At 37.0% G+C, this 18,200-nt stretch overlaps 1 protein-coding gene across 1 annotated transcript in view; it reads right to left on the bottom strand.

Annotated features, from left to right (window-relative positions):
* Positions 1-17,547, bottom strand: part of MCPH1 (microcephalin 1) — a 108,205-nt gene extending 90,658 nt beyond the window's left edge. The window contains 9 exon segments of the mRNA XM_054383771.1: positions 4,731-4,848; positions 5,057-5,739; positions 7,758-7,853; positions 8,878-9,015; positions 9,312-9,432; positions 10,015-10,099; positions 13,342-13,460; positions 15,358-15,449; positions 17,529-17,547. Coding sequence (XP_054239746.1) covers positions 4,731-4,848; positions 5,057-5,739; positions 7,758-7,853; positions 8,878-9,015; positions 9,312-9,432; positions 10,015-10,099; positions 13,342-13,460; positions 15,358-15,449; positions 17,529-17,547 — 1,471 coding nt within the window.
* Positions 17,548-18,200: the final 653 nt, after the last annotated feature.

The following is an 18,200-nucleotide window of genomic DNA, read 5'->3' as shown; positions in this document are numbered from 1 at the left end:
GACACAAATAAGTAATCTTCTTTGCAGTCCAGTTTCTGCTGCTTACTTCCTGACTAGCAGGACTTCTCAGGCATTTTCAAATTATTTCATTCTGTAGGTCTAAAGCTTCACTATTGTCTGGCTTTCCCTGACTGCTTCTATTTAAAGCAGTTGCTCAAATAGGGTTTTTTTCATCACTAGTTTCTTTTACTAGGGTACTTCAGATAAGGTCAACAGAACTTTTTGAAGCAATTCCATCTACTATTAGTTATCTCTAAACTTAGTTCAAATACAGAGCTAACTCATGCCACTGTGGTCCATCAGAACCCTAAACTCTCTCCCAAAACATTGTTCAATGACAAGTATCAAAAACCATCAACTGTGATAGGCCTCCAAAATATTATAATAAGGCTGACTTTAATGATTTAATTTATAATTTATAATTCATGATCATCTAGCACCAGTGTAAAGATCTGCATTGGATTATCTTCAGGATTCCATTTGATATTTTCTTCAAATTAAAGCAAAGTAACAATTAAGCATTAGCTAGTTTTTGTTCAAATAAAACAGTTAACTATAATGTTCTACTTCAATAATATAATAATGAAGTATCACTGAAATTAAGCTATATCATACCTATTCTTTTGTACTTATCTACAGTTATATAATCCAAACATGAAGAAAGAAAATCTGACTTTGTCATCATTGGCAGCTCTCCAGGTACAGATTATTTAATAACTGTTGTTATTATTACTGCAGTTGTTATTCCAGCATGGGCAAACATCAAATTGTTGGTACCAGAAACTCAATTTTTTCAAGTCTTCTGAAAGCTTAGGTGGCTACCAGGTTCTCAAACAGAAACTGCTAACAGTTCAGAACAATTTTATAAAGTTTATGTGCTTTAGGATAAGTTTCATCATGCTTTGTAAATTTGACTAAATGAAAATAATCCTCAAGCTCTTCCCCTATTTAGAAATATTTGCCTCTCAAATAATTAAACTTTTAGTGAAGATAAAGTAAGGAATCAAGCCAGAAAACTTACTTTTTTTTCATAATTTCCTTTTAAAAAGGACAATAAAATGTCAAGAAAGGACATCATACAACATTTTTAGTGAACTTGTCTTTTGCAGTTGAAGGAAATAAAAACAGATATAAAATCTAAGGAAGTTCTCATGTGTGGTTTTAGATATAATCAGTATTTTAGCAGCATTTAACAGCTAGCACCTCAGGTAAAAGTCATTCAACTAAATTAAACCTGAGCATTTTTGTACCAATTAACAGAATAATATTCCAGGCTGCCCATCTTAACACTGAACCATGTTACATTATGATGGGTCTTAGTTTATGTCTTTTGGCAAACTAAGATGATGTTTGCTTCCCCTATTAACCATAAATATCTAAATTCACTCAGCTAAACCTTAAGTTTATTTTTAAGACTGGAAATAATGCTGAGTCCCAGTTCAAATTTCTAAATGGTTTTAGGATGATAAAAGCTTAGAAGTGTTCTCTTGCATTCCTTGCCCAATATTATTTATTGTTGTAGCTTTAAATGAAAAAAGTCACAGGAATTCATCAAATCTGAGCAAGTATTAACATTCTAAGCCATGTAGTTCAAATGCAAGTTTATCCTACCATCAGCCCTGCTAAAAAGGTTGTAAGATTGAACAGGGTTGCAAAGTAGCCATATTTATGTTTGTGCAGCTCAACAGAACTGAGCAGCCTTGGATTTACCCTCCAGATGAACCTCAAGTTTCCTATAATTTAAGCATTAAAACTTGAAAAGTTAGTTTCAGATTAGTCAGCATATTATTCTTCTACTTTGGGGGGGAAAAAAAAAAATAAAATCAAATGTTCCAAGTAGTTTGTGGAAAGCAAGCTTGTAAAAATCTTACTTCCTGTCATTAAAGACATTGCGTAATAGTGTCACTGACCTAAACAGACAAGTAAAAACAATAGGCAAGAGAAGTGTTTGATATTTAAAATATATACCAGACATCAGTAAGGTTTATATGGATTATTCCTAACCGTATATGAGTGAAAAGAATTCTTTAGCTTTTAAAATATATTGTATTTATCAGCTTTCAAATAATATACAACATATAGAAAAAATAGCCCTTTTTCTATTTACTTAGTAATTAACATGGACAAAAAAATAATTTACATTCAAGCAAAAGCAGGAAAAAAATTAAAGGATTCTATCAATGTCATAGTAGCAAGTTTAAAATGTGATTTTTTTTATTCCATAGAACTTGTATTATTAGGAGAAAAAAAAAATAAATCACAGAATCATGGAATGCCTTAGGTTGAAGGGACCTTTAAAGGTCCAAGCCCCTTACAGGAAGCAGGGCCATAGGCAACTAGATCAGGTTGTTTAGAACCCCATCCAACCTGACCTTGAGTGCTTCCAGGGGTGTAACTTCTATCACCTCTTTGGACAACCTGTGCCAGAATTCCACCCTCACTGTGAAAAATAAAATAAGTTTTCATTGTATCTAGTCTAAATCTACCCTCTTATAGTTTAAAAGCATTATCCCTTGTCTTGTCACAACAGGCCTTGCTAAAAAGATCACCATCTTAGAAGCTTCCTTTAATTTCTGAAAGGCAGCTATAAGGTCCTCCTGCAGCCTTCTCTTCTCCAGGCACTAGTATCATTTTGTAGCCATCCTCATGACCTGCTCAAACAGTTTAAAAATCATTCTTGTGCTGAGGGCTCCAGAGCTGGATGTGGTACTCAAGACGAGGTCTCACCAGAGCAGAGTAGAAGGACAGAATCCTGTCTACTCATCTTTCATTATTCTTTTAATTTAAGTGAACTCATTTGAGCTATCACAGTTAAGGTTCTACTTGACTACAAAACAACTGCACAAAGCTGAATATAGTATACTTGGGAAAAGGGCCATCAGTGGTAAATCATAAATACCATCAAAATTGCTAGAAAGACAAGTTGAGACTTACAGACGTTCCTAACAAAAAGGATAGAAAGGATAAACATCAGATAACTTATCTGCTGAATGCTATTCTTTTTCCCTCTACTCCAAAATCTTTTATGAGTTTAGAAGAAAAAGAAAGCATAACACGCTACAAGATTGATCATAATTTAATCATTAGAATTTAAAACTTAGAATTAACTCTAATATTACTGGCATTAAAAGTAGGACACCTTTTCTCTTTCCTCATTTGATTTCACGATTGTTTATTTATACATCAATAAATATACAATTTAAGTATCATCTTCTAGTACATTGCCACGTGGCAAGAAACACATATGTTGGGCTCATGCATTAAGGGTGCACATCTGTACTTGTATAAACATACACCTGCATCAACTGTTTCTTTTAACTGTTGTCTTGGTTTTGCTGGGACAGAATCCCAGGCCAGCCATGGTCTGCAGACCGCTAGTAGTTTGGAGTCAGCCAGAGCAGCTAACATGAGCTGTCTCAGAAGTGTATCCCATACCATAAACATCATGCTCATTATAAAGGAGGAACTTTGCTGAGAATGGGGGTCTCTTGCTTGGGCTCCTCCTGACTCTGTTCCTCTTCCTTCTCCTGCTCCTAAGGATTGCTTTTTCTATACCATACATACGCTGGACCGAGTGTAATCTTGTATATTTATACTGGCAGTGGTATTAGTTTGGCTGTTCCATTAAATCAGTTTCCATTTCAGCCCCAGGGTCTTCTCTCCTTTTCCCAATTTTCTTTCTCTACTGGGGAGGGGTCACTGGATGCTAAAAACGTGCAGTAGTTCAGCCCCAGATACAGGCTAAGCATAGACAAGTGTATTATAATGATGCACTCCAGGTATTTAAAATATACATGTAGCCAACCCAAAACAGCAGCTCAGGGTTCAGCAACTTTCTACCCACAGATACAGGCATAGTTTATGTTCAACATTTCCACTAGATAAAATTAATAATTTCATGCAATTCATTGATGCACTACTGAATCAATATATTGCATCTGATAAATTCTGCATCTGATACAGAATTTAAGGGAAAACAAATTACTAAAACATACAATTATTTAACCCTACATAAAGCTTAACAGAGCTCAAAATACAAAAATCTTAAAGCGATTACCCCAATGCAAATTAGCAGCATTTTTCAGGGACTGAACATTCTAGTGATTACATTGAAATAACCAACTTGAAAACACTTAAATATAAAAAATATTTTTAAAATTAAGAAAAGCTCAGATCAGTTCCATGAAAAAGCCACAGTTAAAAGCAGCCTATCCTACAACTCTTGAATATGCCCTCAAATTTCTTAGTCAAGCAGAAGATGGAAATTGCTAAACCATTTTTCCAGATTTTAGGCCCTTAACTTTAATTGAAGCAGCAATTTTAACTTGTTAAAAATAATTTGAACAAGGAACTCCATGATGAGGAGGAGGAGTTAACTTAGAAGAGTTCTCTAACATTTAGAGCAGAAAGTCCTTGGTTTCTTAATTTTGAATAGTTAAGTTTACAGAATACCAAACACTACAGAAAAAGAAGGCTCAGATGCTTGTACTGCATTTTGTGAGCAAAGTTTTTTTACCTCTTCCAACTTTTTGTTTGCAATGTATGGAAAAATGGGTGTTGTATTGGATCCTAGGGAGTCATTTATTTTACACAAAAACCAGTACTGCAGCATTTTCTTCTTTTGGTGTAATTCTGCAGTATTTTACCCCTGGGGATGGCAGTTCATTTTGCAATTCAGCTGCATGAGTATATGATACCTTTTCATTTTCCAGCTTGATGTAGTGACTTACCAGCAGTATCAATACAATAATTCACATTGGTTCCGTAGGCTGCGTCAGCAGAATCATGAAAAATCCTATTCATATCATCAGAACCCAGAGCTTCTGCAGTGTCAATTTTTTCCACCATCTGATATATAATTTAATGGCACACTTCCAGGACGTTCAGCTGGTTTAATTTGTTTTTTTACTGAAACATCATTTGCTGGAATAGACTTTTTCCTACTTTTCTTGGCAGTAGTATGTGGCTTTGAGAAACTCCCATCAAGTAAGTCCACGCTTGTAGAAGAGACTTTGCAACAAACTTCAGAATTCTGTGATTCCTTTGGTATTTGTACCTGTACTAACTTTTTATTCCAATCAGATGATGAAAAGAAGTCTTCATAAGAAGTTTCTTCAGTGCAAAAAGACTTGTTACGTGTAGTAATTGCTTTTAAGAACTCTTCAGACGCTGATGCACCTGGTTCTGAGGTAGTCAGTTTCCAACTAGATAGTGTTTGTACTTTCTTCCTCATCTTATCTTCAGTACTACTGTTTCTGTCGACAGGGCAGATTCTATACAATGAACAAGTATTCAAGCCTTCACTGTTGATAGGTGAATTAGAAAGACTGCCAATGAAAGCAGGAACAGTATTTAACGTGGCTGTATTTTCGTAAGGATTAATTTGACCCAAGCCCTTGCAGCGTAGAAGAGACCCATCATTTGCAGCTGAGGTACTTGTGCTATTTTCGTCCTGCCAATTTTTCTTTGGAAGCTTTTTTAGATCTTCCTTTTCTAAAGGCAATTTGTCATCCAAAGTCTGCTGTAAAAAACGTTTCTTTAAGCTTCCTATGCTGTGCTGTTCTAGTATTAAGCTCTTCTGCACATGGCTGCATGAGGGAGAACTCGCTGATGCACTCATAGATACACGAATATTGGTCGAAGCATCAGAGGTGTGTTCTACTGCCTCTGTTTTCTGTCTCTTATCAGTTTCCCAAATACAGTCATAACTTGAGTTCAAGCAATCTCCCATTTGTTCTCCTGCAAAAATATGAAAAGTAACAATGTGTATTTAACAGAAGAGTACCGAATTTTAGTGAAATACATATAAACTTACTGCAGAAAACAAGGATTTAGCAACTTATCTGAATACTATATGGCAAATCATTAAAAACTAAACAGAAAATAGAATGTGCTTTGTTTCTAATCCATGCTGACAAGAAGCTACAATAGCCTTAACCATCATAACTTTATGTGTAGTGAGTAAGAATCCATAAATCCTGTTGTTCATCCTTTAAACAAAGCAGAAGCAAAACTCCCTTTAACTCTCGCATTTGTGGAGAATAGCAAGAATTTACACTCATAAAGCTAGCTATAGCAATTTTTGTCTACCACAGCCTTACCACCACCATGTAGTTTTTGTAATTAAGATGAAATTTAAATGTAACATCACTGTACCATACCACATACACTGACACATCTATTAAAATAATTAGAATGTATAAAAACAGTTTCTTGTAGCCATTCTTACAGAATCTACTCATAACTCTTCACACTAAAATTCCTCTGAAACAGGCTAGTGTCTTTGGTTATTCAGAATATACTTTTCATAACCAGTTCTATAATATGATTGTTGCAATAGATGTCTTAACACTGAGTTAAACTTTCACTGAGAATTCTTTCTGTAAGTGCTCCTGTATGGGAAATCCTGATGCTATTTGCTTACTAAACATAAATAGTACTTTTAAATATGTGGTGTAGCTAGTTAAGTTCATAAATTAAGGAGATGAAAGGAGAAGTTTTACATGACATGATCAGACTAACAACTGGAAAAGCCTTAACTTCAACCCTCAATTTAAACTGGCTTTTTGAACTTTTTAAACTGTTAACCAACCTCACAAGCACAAACAAAAGGGCCACTGTCACAGAACAGAGATGAAAGCTACACTGAATATTGTCATGGCATGCAAAGGTCTATTCTTAACATGAAATTACATTGTATAGCTGTAGTGTTGGAGAGGTACACTCAAGATAAAGCTCTCAAATCACAATATTCAACCTCATCAGCACACAAACAGCTTACAAAAAATAAAAAAAATTGTTGGCCCAGCTAAGTTATTACTCCCTAACATTGCATGAAGACATATCAACCTGCTTCAGACAAGAAACACAAGCCAGCATGACACAATGCCTGTATGATGTCAACAAAATACACTTGTAAACAAGTGAGAACAGGGAGCAGGCACACCACTCAAGCAGCCCCTCATTATGAATCTAAAGACTTTCTTCTCCTTACTTTCTACTGAGCTCAAACCCAGCATCTGACTTCAGCTTTTTGCTGATGTGACTGACAGGCAACAAAGCCTGAAGCACATACCCACTGCATCCATGAGTACTGCCAAGATGTCCACTGACATAGCTCAACAGCCCTTAACAATCTTCTCCCTTATGTCCTGTTACTATGACAAAACACAGAACAAATCTCTAACTTTACAAAAGAACTGCAAGTAACAAATTACTTGAATTCATCTGCATCCACAAAACATTTTAAAAGCTAATTTTCACTCTTATTTCTTTGATCGCTGAACATTTAAGCTGGGGAGAATACCATAGGTTTCCTTCTGACTTAAAAGTTTTTTTTGATTGAAAATTTGGAAGACATTTCAGCTCTGAGGTTTGTCCCTAACTCAGTTCTTTTTGGTTCCCACATCACACTGTTTAATGCGCACTCTATATTCTATGCAAGTTCACTGTAAAAGCAGAGAAGCCTGACACCATGCCAGGACAAGAAGCCACTAATGGGGAATGGCAAGGAAAGAGGAAGAAAAGACGCACAAAACACAGCAGTAAGGCAGAGCATTCATTCAGTGTGATTCCTCATGCTCCATTTGCCTTGCATTCTTATATCTACATACTTTGCTAATTAAATTAAAATAATTCAGCTTTAAACATAAGTGACAGAAAATTTTGTACAGTTCCCATTTCCAAAATAAAATACACAGGCCACATATTAGTTCTAATTTCTGTAATGTGTCTGCAATACACCTTCTGTAATGTACCTGGTAACAATGCATCTTCTGAACTAGTTAAGCCAGAAGTAGACAGTGGGCAGTCTCCTAGTGAACTGCTTGTAGGTATCTGAAACATTTGAGAAGCTAAGAATATGTGAACAATAAATTTGTTAGATCCACTTGCAAACAGATTTCCACACCATCTATTCATACTTCAAAGCAGCTAAATCTTAAGAGACAAGTCATTGCTTTGACAACTGTGTAACTAATCACAGACTGCTCAACAGCATCCCAAATTTACATACTAAATAAAGTTATTATTCTACATTGTTAACTATTTTTTTCTAGATAACTCAGCACCATGGTTTTCTCAAAATAAAGAAAAATGGCAAAACATTTAGAAAATACTAGAATTTTCAAAGCCAGGTGAGGCGTTTTTCTATAGAATCTGTCAAATTCTGTAATTAGCAAAGTCTTGATATTGCATAAAAGCTTTACAAAACGTTTGAAGCAATTATGTGAAAATTCAAGAGAAATACATAAATGAGATTTAATTTTTTTTTTATCCCTGTGTCACTGGTTCTTTACTTTCCTCCACAATTATTTTTGAAATTATAAACTGACAGTTTAGTTGACAGATTTCTTAAAACTTCTAATTCATCACGACCTGCATTTCCAAGTCAACTAGATTTATTCAATTGGGTCATCTCAATTAATTTAAAAAAATCTTGTTCTTCAGTACCTGGAAAGAACCACTTTTGGACTCCGTTTATTTGGACTCTTGGGAATAATAACATAATATTTGTCCAGTATAACATTTGCATTAAAATTTACCATGAGATAGGATTTAGATTCTCACTGTGAAGTTTAAGCAAGCTGTGATATTTTAGAAGTTTAGAAAGTCAAAATTAAACATTACTCCTCTTGAGCAGTGTAGTGATTATGACCATTGTCTTCCATGTCTTTTTGTATAGAAGAGCACAAAGAAACTAAAAACTAAACCCGTTCATGCCTGCCTGAAACTTGGGAATAAGGAAGGACATACAATCAAATAAGATACCAAACAAACAAACTATGAAGGCCAGATTTAAATGCCCCAAAAATTCAGCAATAAAAAGACGTTAGCCATTGGTGCACGTTGGTGGATATGCAAAATTTAATATGTTACCAGTAGAAGAAAGATTTTCTTGTTTTTCCTTCATGTCCTTCATTCTCCTTTCCATTTTAGTGCACAGATCTTTTGCTTTAATAGGGCTGTATGCAAGCGAACCATCGTCTTGAAATAGTAGAACTGGTATATCATTTTCTACACAAAAAAGCATTTGTACATTAATATTTACATTCTGTAACAACTTCAGATGAAGTTACATTTATCTAAAATACTTGAAAAAATTAGGTTCCTTATACCTAACACCACTACAGATGCCTTAGTACCACAAAATTGCAGAGAATTCTGTAAAAAATAAAAGGCAACTTTATTTCTCATGGTGAGATGCATAAATGTAAAAACCCACCACAAAAGACCAAAACAAAATCAAAACCCCACCAAGCACTTTGAAGAAATCAAGTGGTATTAGGATCTTTGTACACAGTAGTTCTTACCAGCACTAATTGCTCTCTTTTGTTCAGCTAATTCTTTAGTCATCTGGTCCAGTCTTCTCTGCATCCTTGTACTATTTTCTGGAGTCTTTTCAACAAAGTCTTTTGGTTGCATACATCTGTGCTAGAAGACACACAAAACTATTAATTGTGGTATAAAAGTGCCAGAAGGAACTACATTTCCTATTTGCCTACCACTTCATCATAGTATTTATTAACAATGTTTATGCTACTTATTAACACCTCATTAGGAGGCACAGATTGTACAAGTTGAAGTTTTTCAAAGCAAACTTTAGTATGAAATAAGAAAGAATCTAACAGATGCTGTAAGTTAGATTTCAGTAAAAAGGCGACTAAGTGACCAATTTTTCTTTGTTTTATTTTTTTTCTTGTGGCAAAGGGTTTGAAAGATATATTTTTTTTAATACCAGGATTTTAGGGTTTGTAACAATTCAGTGAAACAAAAGCACATTGCAGTATTTTTTTAAATCAATCATTATGTCATTTTACTTTAAATATTTTTCACCAATATTAACCCCCTACTTTTATTGTCCTTTTTTCAGATAAGATGTGACATCATTACAGCTATAGCCTACCCTTGAAAACTCACTCTGTGTGGATAGGTCAAGTTTACAGAATGTTATGAAAATGTCTGAGTAAGCTTTAAAGTTTACCACTCCAATCCCATTTAAAGAAAACAACTCACTTTTTTCATCAGTAGTGGGAATTCTTCATTAACAGCTATTGCAGGAAATAAGGATTCATCAACATGTAGTCCAGTTTGTTGACACCTGTATAATAAATTAACTCACGTTCTTGTTTCCTTTTTTTTTTTTAAAGAATGAGAACATTTATTGCAAAAAAAAAAAAAGTTGTCTGAGCCCTGTAACAATGCAACACCTACCCTTCCTAAATGTGCATCTTTAGCAGAACCAACAATAACCAGAAAGAATAAATTAAATAAAAACCAGTATTTTACACAGAAAATACAAAACTATTTTTTGTCCTTCAAATTGCTGATTTGAAACTCAGATTCCTACTCATGTTATTTTTCACACATAGAAAAAAAAAAAAAAAGGTAAAAATCATAACAGTATGAAAGCCTTGTGGCCAGATTCTCATGAACCTTAACCTTGCTTTGTCTTCCGAGGACCACAGGCTTTCATCATTCACTAGACAATGCACATAACCTTAACTTGGCCACTGTGATGACAGTAAACTTCAACTACAATCTACAGAATGTCATCGTGAGGTAACGGGCTGGAAAGCAAGTAAGGAAGGAGGCTTCATCTGATCCTGACTTTCATATCTTGCCCATTAGTCTGTTTTTGTCTTCTCTTTGAATATGCATTGCCATTCACAGTCATTTCTGAAGAGTAATTTATATTCATGCAAAATTCTTTAACTAAAAAAAACCAAAAATGCAGCAAATATCTTACTCTTGTCTTCTCATATTCAAAGACTGACTTGAGAACAGTAGGACTAATGTTATCTTGCACTACAATACAATGTACTGTATTTGTGAACACTAAGGATGATGCTGAGACAAGAATTTATTAATACATAAAGTTGTTTGATCAAAATAGTTAAATAAAATTGTATTTTCAAATAACAAGACTGGCTATGGGAAAGAGTATAGAACCTTAACAGACCTCTAGGGGAAGTCATTCAAAACTGTGATTCTAGTGACACCTAGTGATGTGACTGCTATAAAATTTTTATCTGTAGAGCCAAACCACTACATGTATTTGTCAAACTGAATTTAGAGTTCTCTAGAGCATCAGAGCTGAAACTCTACAAGCTGGACTGCAGTGGGTATTATTAATGACACTAAAACTTCAACTTGTATGAACTCTGCATTATTTGCTTACACAGTTACCAGGTCCAAAAAAATGCCATCATCCACACAGGACTACTATTTTACTAGTGCAGACTACATATTCCTTCCTGTTATATCGTCTCAGGGTTCAGACTGTCTTCTGCCTACCAAATTTCTGAGATAATGATATATTAGGCATATCATTTAAAGTCAGGCACTCCAGCTGCCTTATTATAAAAAGCTTCAGCACAAATGGCATGCTAGCACAGACTCATTTTAATTTTGTATTACCTGTGCCTCATTTGACTAATCCCATTACCAGGGAGATTTAACACTCTCTCTCATGAAAGCTTCCACCACTCCTGACCTAGGATTTGCCCAGGGATATGATATCCTATGAATTTTCTCTAGAGTATACACATCAATTTAAGTTGTATGTTGTGTACCTTTTGGCTAAGAGGCAGAAAAAAAATATGACAAAGAAATAAAATTGTAATTTACAGACTGGGTGTGTCTGTGTAAACCCCATCTTCCTGATTCCTCCAAAAAAACCCCCACCACTATCTCTGTTTCAGATTATTTCCCATATCCAAACCCCTCACTTTCTAACAAGTCCTTGCCTCGTACATAAGCATGCTACTAGTAACACTTAAAAAAATACCAAGGGAATACTTCTGTTTCCTACCAAACAGCTTAAGTTTTCCCTCCAGATCCTTTCTCATGGCTTTTCCTTTGTTGCTGGTTTCCAGCAAGTTAAAGTTTCTAGAGTCTTCTACCCCTGGATCTCAAAGCTCAATGCTGTCTCCTACAGTATCATATATACAACTGTCTCCACGTCCGAGCTTTCTACAACATTCATCTACTCAATACCTTCCAGTACTGCAGAGGAGTCTTGGACTCAAACTGCTATTACAGAGACTGCATTTCTGTATGACACATCCTAGACCCTCCCCTGTAGGCACGCTCATTCTTCTTCCATTGCAGATGCTACTCATTTGGACTTTTCTGGGATCATTTTTACTACAGCATATCCCAGTTCTCAAATATATTTCCTGTGACTAACGTTTCAAATCCTTTATTTGTACACTTACTCATCTGAACAGCAAATTTAAACCCCAAGATTCCTACTGAAACAATCATCATTCTCATGTACTCAGATAACATCAAGACACCGAAAGATAAATTCACATAAATAAAACTTTGTATCACTCCCATTTTCAAGAACTTAAGGTTTCTTTCTTGGTGTTAAATCTGGCTGCGTTGCAACTCTAACTTCTGTATCCAGTATTAAAAGAAAAAGAAAAAAAAAAAGAAAAATCCAGCTTCTGCAGAACTCCATTAATTTGTTTTGGCTAACAGACCTGCATGACAAATTTTGCAGTTATACTGACCTAAATTTGAGGGACTACAGAGCTCAGTTCTCCACCCCCCCCCCCCCCTTTTTTACTTTTGCACTTAAACTTCTATCTCTCCATGCATTCTCTTTACTTGATCTACCTTCTACTCTCCATCATCACAGCAATTTATTGATTCAAGTGTTTGAGTATAACACATGCATGTTCTTAAACCCTCCTTGAGTTTCTACATTTCATCTGATCTCTAAGTTAAGCCTCACAGTGACTTTGTAAACTCAGAGAAACAGCTATGGATTAGTAAATTCTGATGGACTAACCACACAAGTGAAATTTGATTTTTTATTTTTTTAAAACTTGACTTTTTCTATATGGTAGTTAAGAATCTTCAAGCAGTGCTGTTCAGAACCAGATGAATATCTTAAAAGCCAGACTAAATATGGATCTTTTTTCTTTCTTGATAGGATTTTCTCTGTCTACAGGAGTTAAGGACAATACATTCTCCCTGATTAAATATGCTTCTTTGTATGCAAATGGAGGAATTCTATCCAAGATAAATATTCAGTCTTCACTGCCTATGCATGCCATCTGAGAGCAAAGGAGTGGAATATTGAATGATTAACAAATATACTACAGAACTACTTCAAAACATTTATTTTTCAAGAGCTAAGATTTTAGCTTTTTATTCAGGTAACATGCTTTGTAATAGAAATAATGTCAAGGAGAGTTATAACTTACTGAGATTTATCACTATTTCAAGTACATTAAAATACTGGCAGTGTATTTAAGTTTTTAAATAAAACAATACTAGGATCCCTTCTCTCTGGAACCGGTCACATTCATTATATTCAAGAATACTCACTTTTCCACCCAGAGTACAGAAACAATTTTTACACCCATCTTCTGTGCCTTTCTCCATTTAGCCAAATGTCCGTCTTTGAAGACTACATGGGTCACATGCTTGTTCAAAGCTTTTGAAACCTGCAGAAGTACATAGAGAGCTCATCTGTAAGTAATAATCAGAAAACACTAATGAAACTAGCTAGTGTAGTCTGGCTTTAATGTATAAACCATTCATGTAAAAAACTTTGAACATTACTTTCAAGGACTCTTTTCATCTTTCCTATCTTTGAAAGAAGCCTCAAGCAATCAAAATTCAAGTCTCATCAGTCATGCCAACTCAATGGATACTAGACAGCTAGAGTAGCCTTTTGTTTTCAAACTGCTTTTCTCTACTCTTTTCATTTCCCTACTCTAGCTGTACCAGTAATCTTACAGCATTTTTATTTATGTGGCCCAATGCAATTTCTTATCCAACAACCAGTACAGTAAGTATTTGACTAACCAAAGAAATGCCAAATTACATCTTTTATTTAGCAAAGAACTCACAGGGTTAAACAGGTAACCTCAAACCTCATCCTACCCATAACACTGTTTGATCAGTTTTTGACATGAGATTGTTGACATGAGATCAGTAAAATTCACATTTTACAGCTGGTGCTTCTCAGCACAGCCAAATGGAAATAGCTATGTAGCTGTCTGCTGCCATCTCAATTGCATCACAGTAGTTGGCTCCCAACTCACTGGATCTGTATCTGGCTTCAAGAACACTATTCATCTTGCCCAAAAAAACAAAACATCTAGGCATACAGGACCAATGACTTTCAGAATAAGTTATGATTCCACGTGTAACAGCTTACTTGCTTATGCTCACAGCCCATGTCCTAGGAAGACAGGTGCCTAAACAGAACTTTGCCTCCAAATTATGGAGGAGCACCATCTCAGTCCTCCCTCTCACCTCTCCCATCTTCTCCCTCACCCTGACACCCTCTGCTGCTTACCTGACCTTAGCTGGAGTTGTCTGAATCAACAATCTGGTGAAAAACTAATTTAGAATTTTCTTTCCTGACACAGTATGCCAAGTCAGTTATTACTGTGTGCTTGTGTCAATAAAAGGCAACAAAGAGTCTGGAACCGTGGAAGGGCGTAAGGATCTGCTAAATACACTCATCTGTATCATCTGCCTATACCTTTCACCATATTCACCTACTTTTTGAACTTGAGGAAATTTGAATTTCCTGTGAAAGAAATCTATCATTACCAGAATTCCATGGATTCAATAGTACAGCCTGAAAGAACAAGCAGTATTTCTTACTCAAGTTATGTATTGAGAGTGTTATTTGCTTTTATAATAATGGGATGTTCTACTGTTGTGTCATACTACCTCAGCTAAACACATACAGAACAGAAAAGGGGGAAGTCACAAAACTTCCTAAGTTACAGTAAGACAGAGCTACACATGCCCACACAGAGTTCATGCAAGTGCCATTTACAGTGTGATATGGGCTGTAAAAATCTTGCACTTAACCAATGATTACACACAAGAAGGGAAGATGACAGTTTGAGTGGTCTCCCAGTGAAATTTTACAGTTCATAATTAAACATGTGCTGCACTTACAAGCCAGCTACACTTGATATGGAGAAAAAGAAAAATCAGAGAGACATCAAAGACTCTTAAATGCAGTTTTACTACCACATTTTGGAGTTAAACCACATTTGTAGGAGTGAATGGAAGAATAAAATGTCATGGTACTTGGGTTAGAAAATATTGTAGTAACAAGAGAGCAGCTGCCTAGTAGCCAAGGAAAACAGAAGAGCATAAGGTACATAACTGTAAGCAACAAGCATTCAACACTTCGGTTTGGCTTTAAATGCATTTCTCATCTGTTACCAGAATTTTACAGCACACTCATCTATTCAAGTCTGTGATGACCTTCATTCCTACACTTTGAAAATGCATATATGACAAGCAGAACAACCAAGGCAGCTTGTAATTAATGGCTTTCCCATCCTTTTTACTCCAAAGTAGTTTCCTTACTTTTGCTCCCATATCAAGAAGTTGCTGTTCAAAAGTTTTTGAGTAATTTTCTCTTCTGTTAGATGACCAAACGTCTACAAATGCAGAAACACCTAGATCAGCCAACAGAAAACAACAAACAGGTAAGAAGTATATATGATGATAAAACTGGTTAAACAGCCTGTTCAACAAATTTTGCTTTAATACATATCACAGTCAGTAGCAAATATAGCTTTTCATAAACTGAGTATCAGATGTTAGCAGCAGATTACTTTTAATTAATTTCTGTCCCATAAATTATTTGCAATGGAACAAACTTGGAAATTTGACACTAGTCAAATTTTCCACTTGGTCTATTTAAAACACAATGCATTGTTTGTTAAGTTGCTACTATCTTTGCACATTTCAGAACATGATATTAACAATTAAATTATTCCTTCCTTAAAATCCCAGAAAACTGCAGAAATATTGCTTAATTTCCAACTGACTCGAAATTCCACCTTATTTATACTGAATTTAAGTACATATCACACGGACTAATACAACTTCATGCCTGCTGTACTATGTAACTTCAGGTACATTGTGTTTAAGCAGCTTCCTTTATCAACCAGGTCAATAATCTCTTCAGGGAATCAAATCAGCCTTGGTTGATAAGGCCTTTAAAATCTCCATTGGTCAAACTCTCATTTTAAACGATGAATCAAGAAAACTGCAGAAAACCGGAAAAAAATGGTTCACAAGAAAAAACAACTTTACACAAATTGCAGGCCAGATAACTCTCCAAACACATCAATAAAAACAACACAGTGTCAACTTTTTGACTTAATTATCTTAGCTTGGCTTAATTACCTTAGTTGCCATATATATTGTTCCAATTCTCTATTATGTAGTGGCATCTATCTTTTTCCCAAAAGGAAAGCAGATAAACACTTCAAGATTAACATCTAAAAGATTAACATCTTTTTATAATTCCTAGAAATACTCTTAACATATGAGCAAAATACAAACACCTGCTTAGCCATACTGCAGGGAAAAATGTTATTCTCCATACTTTGACTAAACACATACAGAGAAACCTCCAATGTGCTTTTCATTGCACTCATTCTACTACTGGACCTGGGCAGCTTTTGACAGAGATGCTGTTTTTCTCGATTGCTCTATTGTGAAATATATTGGAATATTGAAAAAAACACTGCACTTGAAAAAACAGTGCCTTCCTCTTACATCAAGTATTTCCAAACCTTTTCACTTATAGTTCTTTTAGAAAAATAGATGGAAGCATTTCAGTGAAAGCCAAACTAGGAATTTAGAAGAACATTACTTCAAAGCTGCATGCACCTGCAGTAGAATTAAAGGTATATTCCACAATAATTTACAAATTTTAGCTAATACATATATACTCCTGTTTTTTTTAACAGCTCCGAGTAGAGCTGGGTTCTTTTAATAGGGAACTTCCGCTAGATCTCAGAGAATGGGGTGATTGTGGGGCAAAAGAGACATCGACGGACAACCTATCGAAACAGATTAAAGAGACGCAAAAGAAACCAGACAGGATCACGCCGCGACTGACCAGGGCAGGGGCAGCCACGCGGGCAGCGAAACGCGGCGGCCGCGCCGGACGGTGCCGTATCTGGATCCACCCCAAGGGGCACCCGCTGCCTAACGGAGGCTTCCAGCCCTGCCCGCCCCAGCGGCCGCACACTCGGCCCGGGCTTGCTTGTCAAGACTAGCCAGCGCCTCGTCGGGGCGAGTCCGGCAGCTAGGCCCCACTGCAGGCTTGGGGCAGACTCGCCATTGGCAAGAGCAGCCCCAGAGCGAGGCCCTCTCTGTCCCGCGCCCTCCGGAGGGCTTCCCGTGGCGAGGGGAGCCACGTCAAATGGTCCAGCTAAAAACTGACTGGCCTGGAGGACTGGACCCCATCCCAGGCTCAGCGCTGGCCGCCACCAGGGAGAGGATCAGGCATGGGAAGGAGACGAGTGACGAACGCCACCCGGAACCCCGACAGCAGACAGGCCCGGTCGCTCTCCACCAGCAGCCCAGTCGCGAAACACTGGAGAAAGGGTCGCAAGGAGAGAGTACCGGGGCAGCACTATAAACGGGACCCACTCCAGCCCAGCGGCTCCTCGTTGCTGCGCCAGGGTAAGTGCGACCCGGCCGCCGGCCCTGCCCCCACACAGCAGACGAGCCAGTACCTTTCAGGACGGGCTCCATTAGAGGGGCTGCGCTGGACCAAAATGTTCTGCCACCCGCCACTGTTTAAAGCCGCCTCCACCCGCGGCCGGTGGGCCTCTGCGCGGCGTCCCGCAGCGCCTGCGCGTTGCGCCCGGCCACCGCCAACCGATATGCCGCGGACGCCTTCCCGCGGCGGGAGTGGCCTTGTTTGGTGGTGGTTGGGCCGTGCTCGGGTCCTGAATATCCGTTCAGAAGTATACGCTGTTCTGCTGCCTCCAGCCCGGCGAAGCGCTGGGGCAGCCTCGGGACAGCCGAATGCTTCTGAAACCTGTGCTTTGAAAAGACAGACAATAAATGAATTTTCTGTGTTTTTTTCTGTGAATTTTACTTCGTAGGAGGATATGTCAGAGAATCAGCGTCCTCTGAACTCTGGTGGCTCAATCTGCAATGTCTGAAGTGAGAAAAGTAACAGAGAACAACAAAATGTGGATTAGCAAGTAAGCATGGCCGCAGTATTTACCAAAGCATCCGAAGTTACTTTAGGGCAACTGTACTGTTCACTGTAGTAAGCTCCCCTCTATGGAGAGTGGCTTTGGTGCTAGAAGCCTGGAGGATAGAAAATGTGATACCAGAGTGAAGGCAGAGAGAAAACCTGGTGTCTTCCCAGGAAAAACCAAATCAAATTTATAATA

The sequence above is a fragment of the Indicator indicator genome, chromosome 9 (genome assembly GCF_027791375.1).
Source record: "Indicator indicator isolate 239-I01 chromosome 9, UM_Iind_1.1, whole genome shotgun sequence".
Classification (NCBI taxonomy): domain Eukaryota; kingdom Metazoa; phylum Chordata; class Aves; order Piciformes; family Indicatoridae; genus Indicator; species Indicator indicator.
Note: the sequence above shows the minus strand (reverse complement) of the source record. Positions and strands in the feature narration are given on the sequence as shown.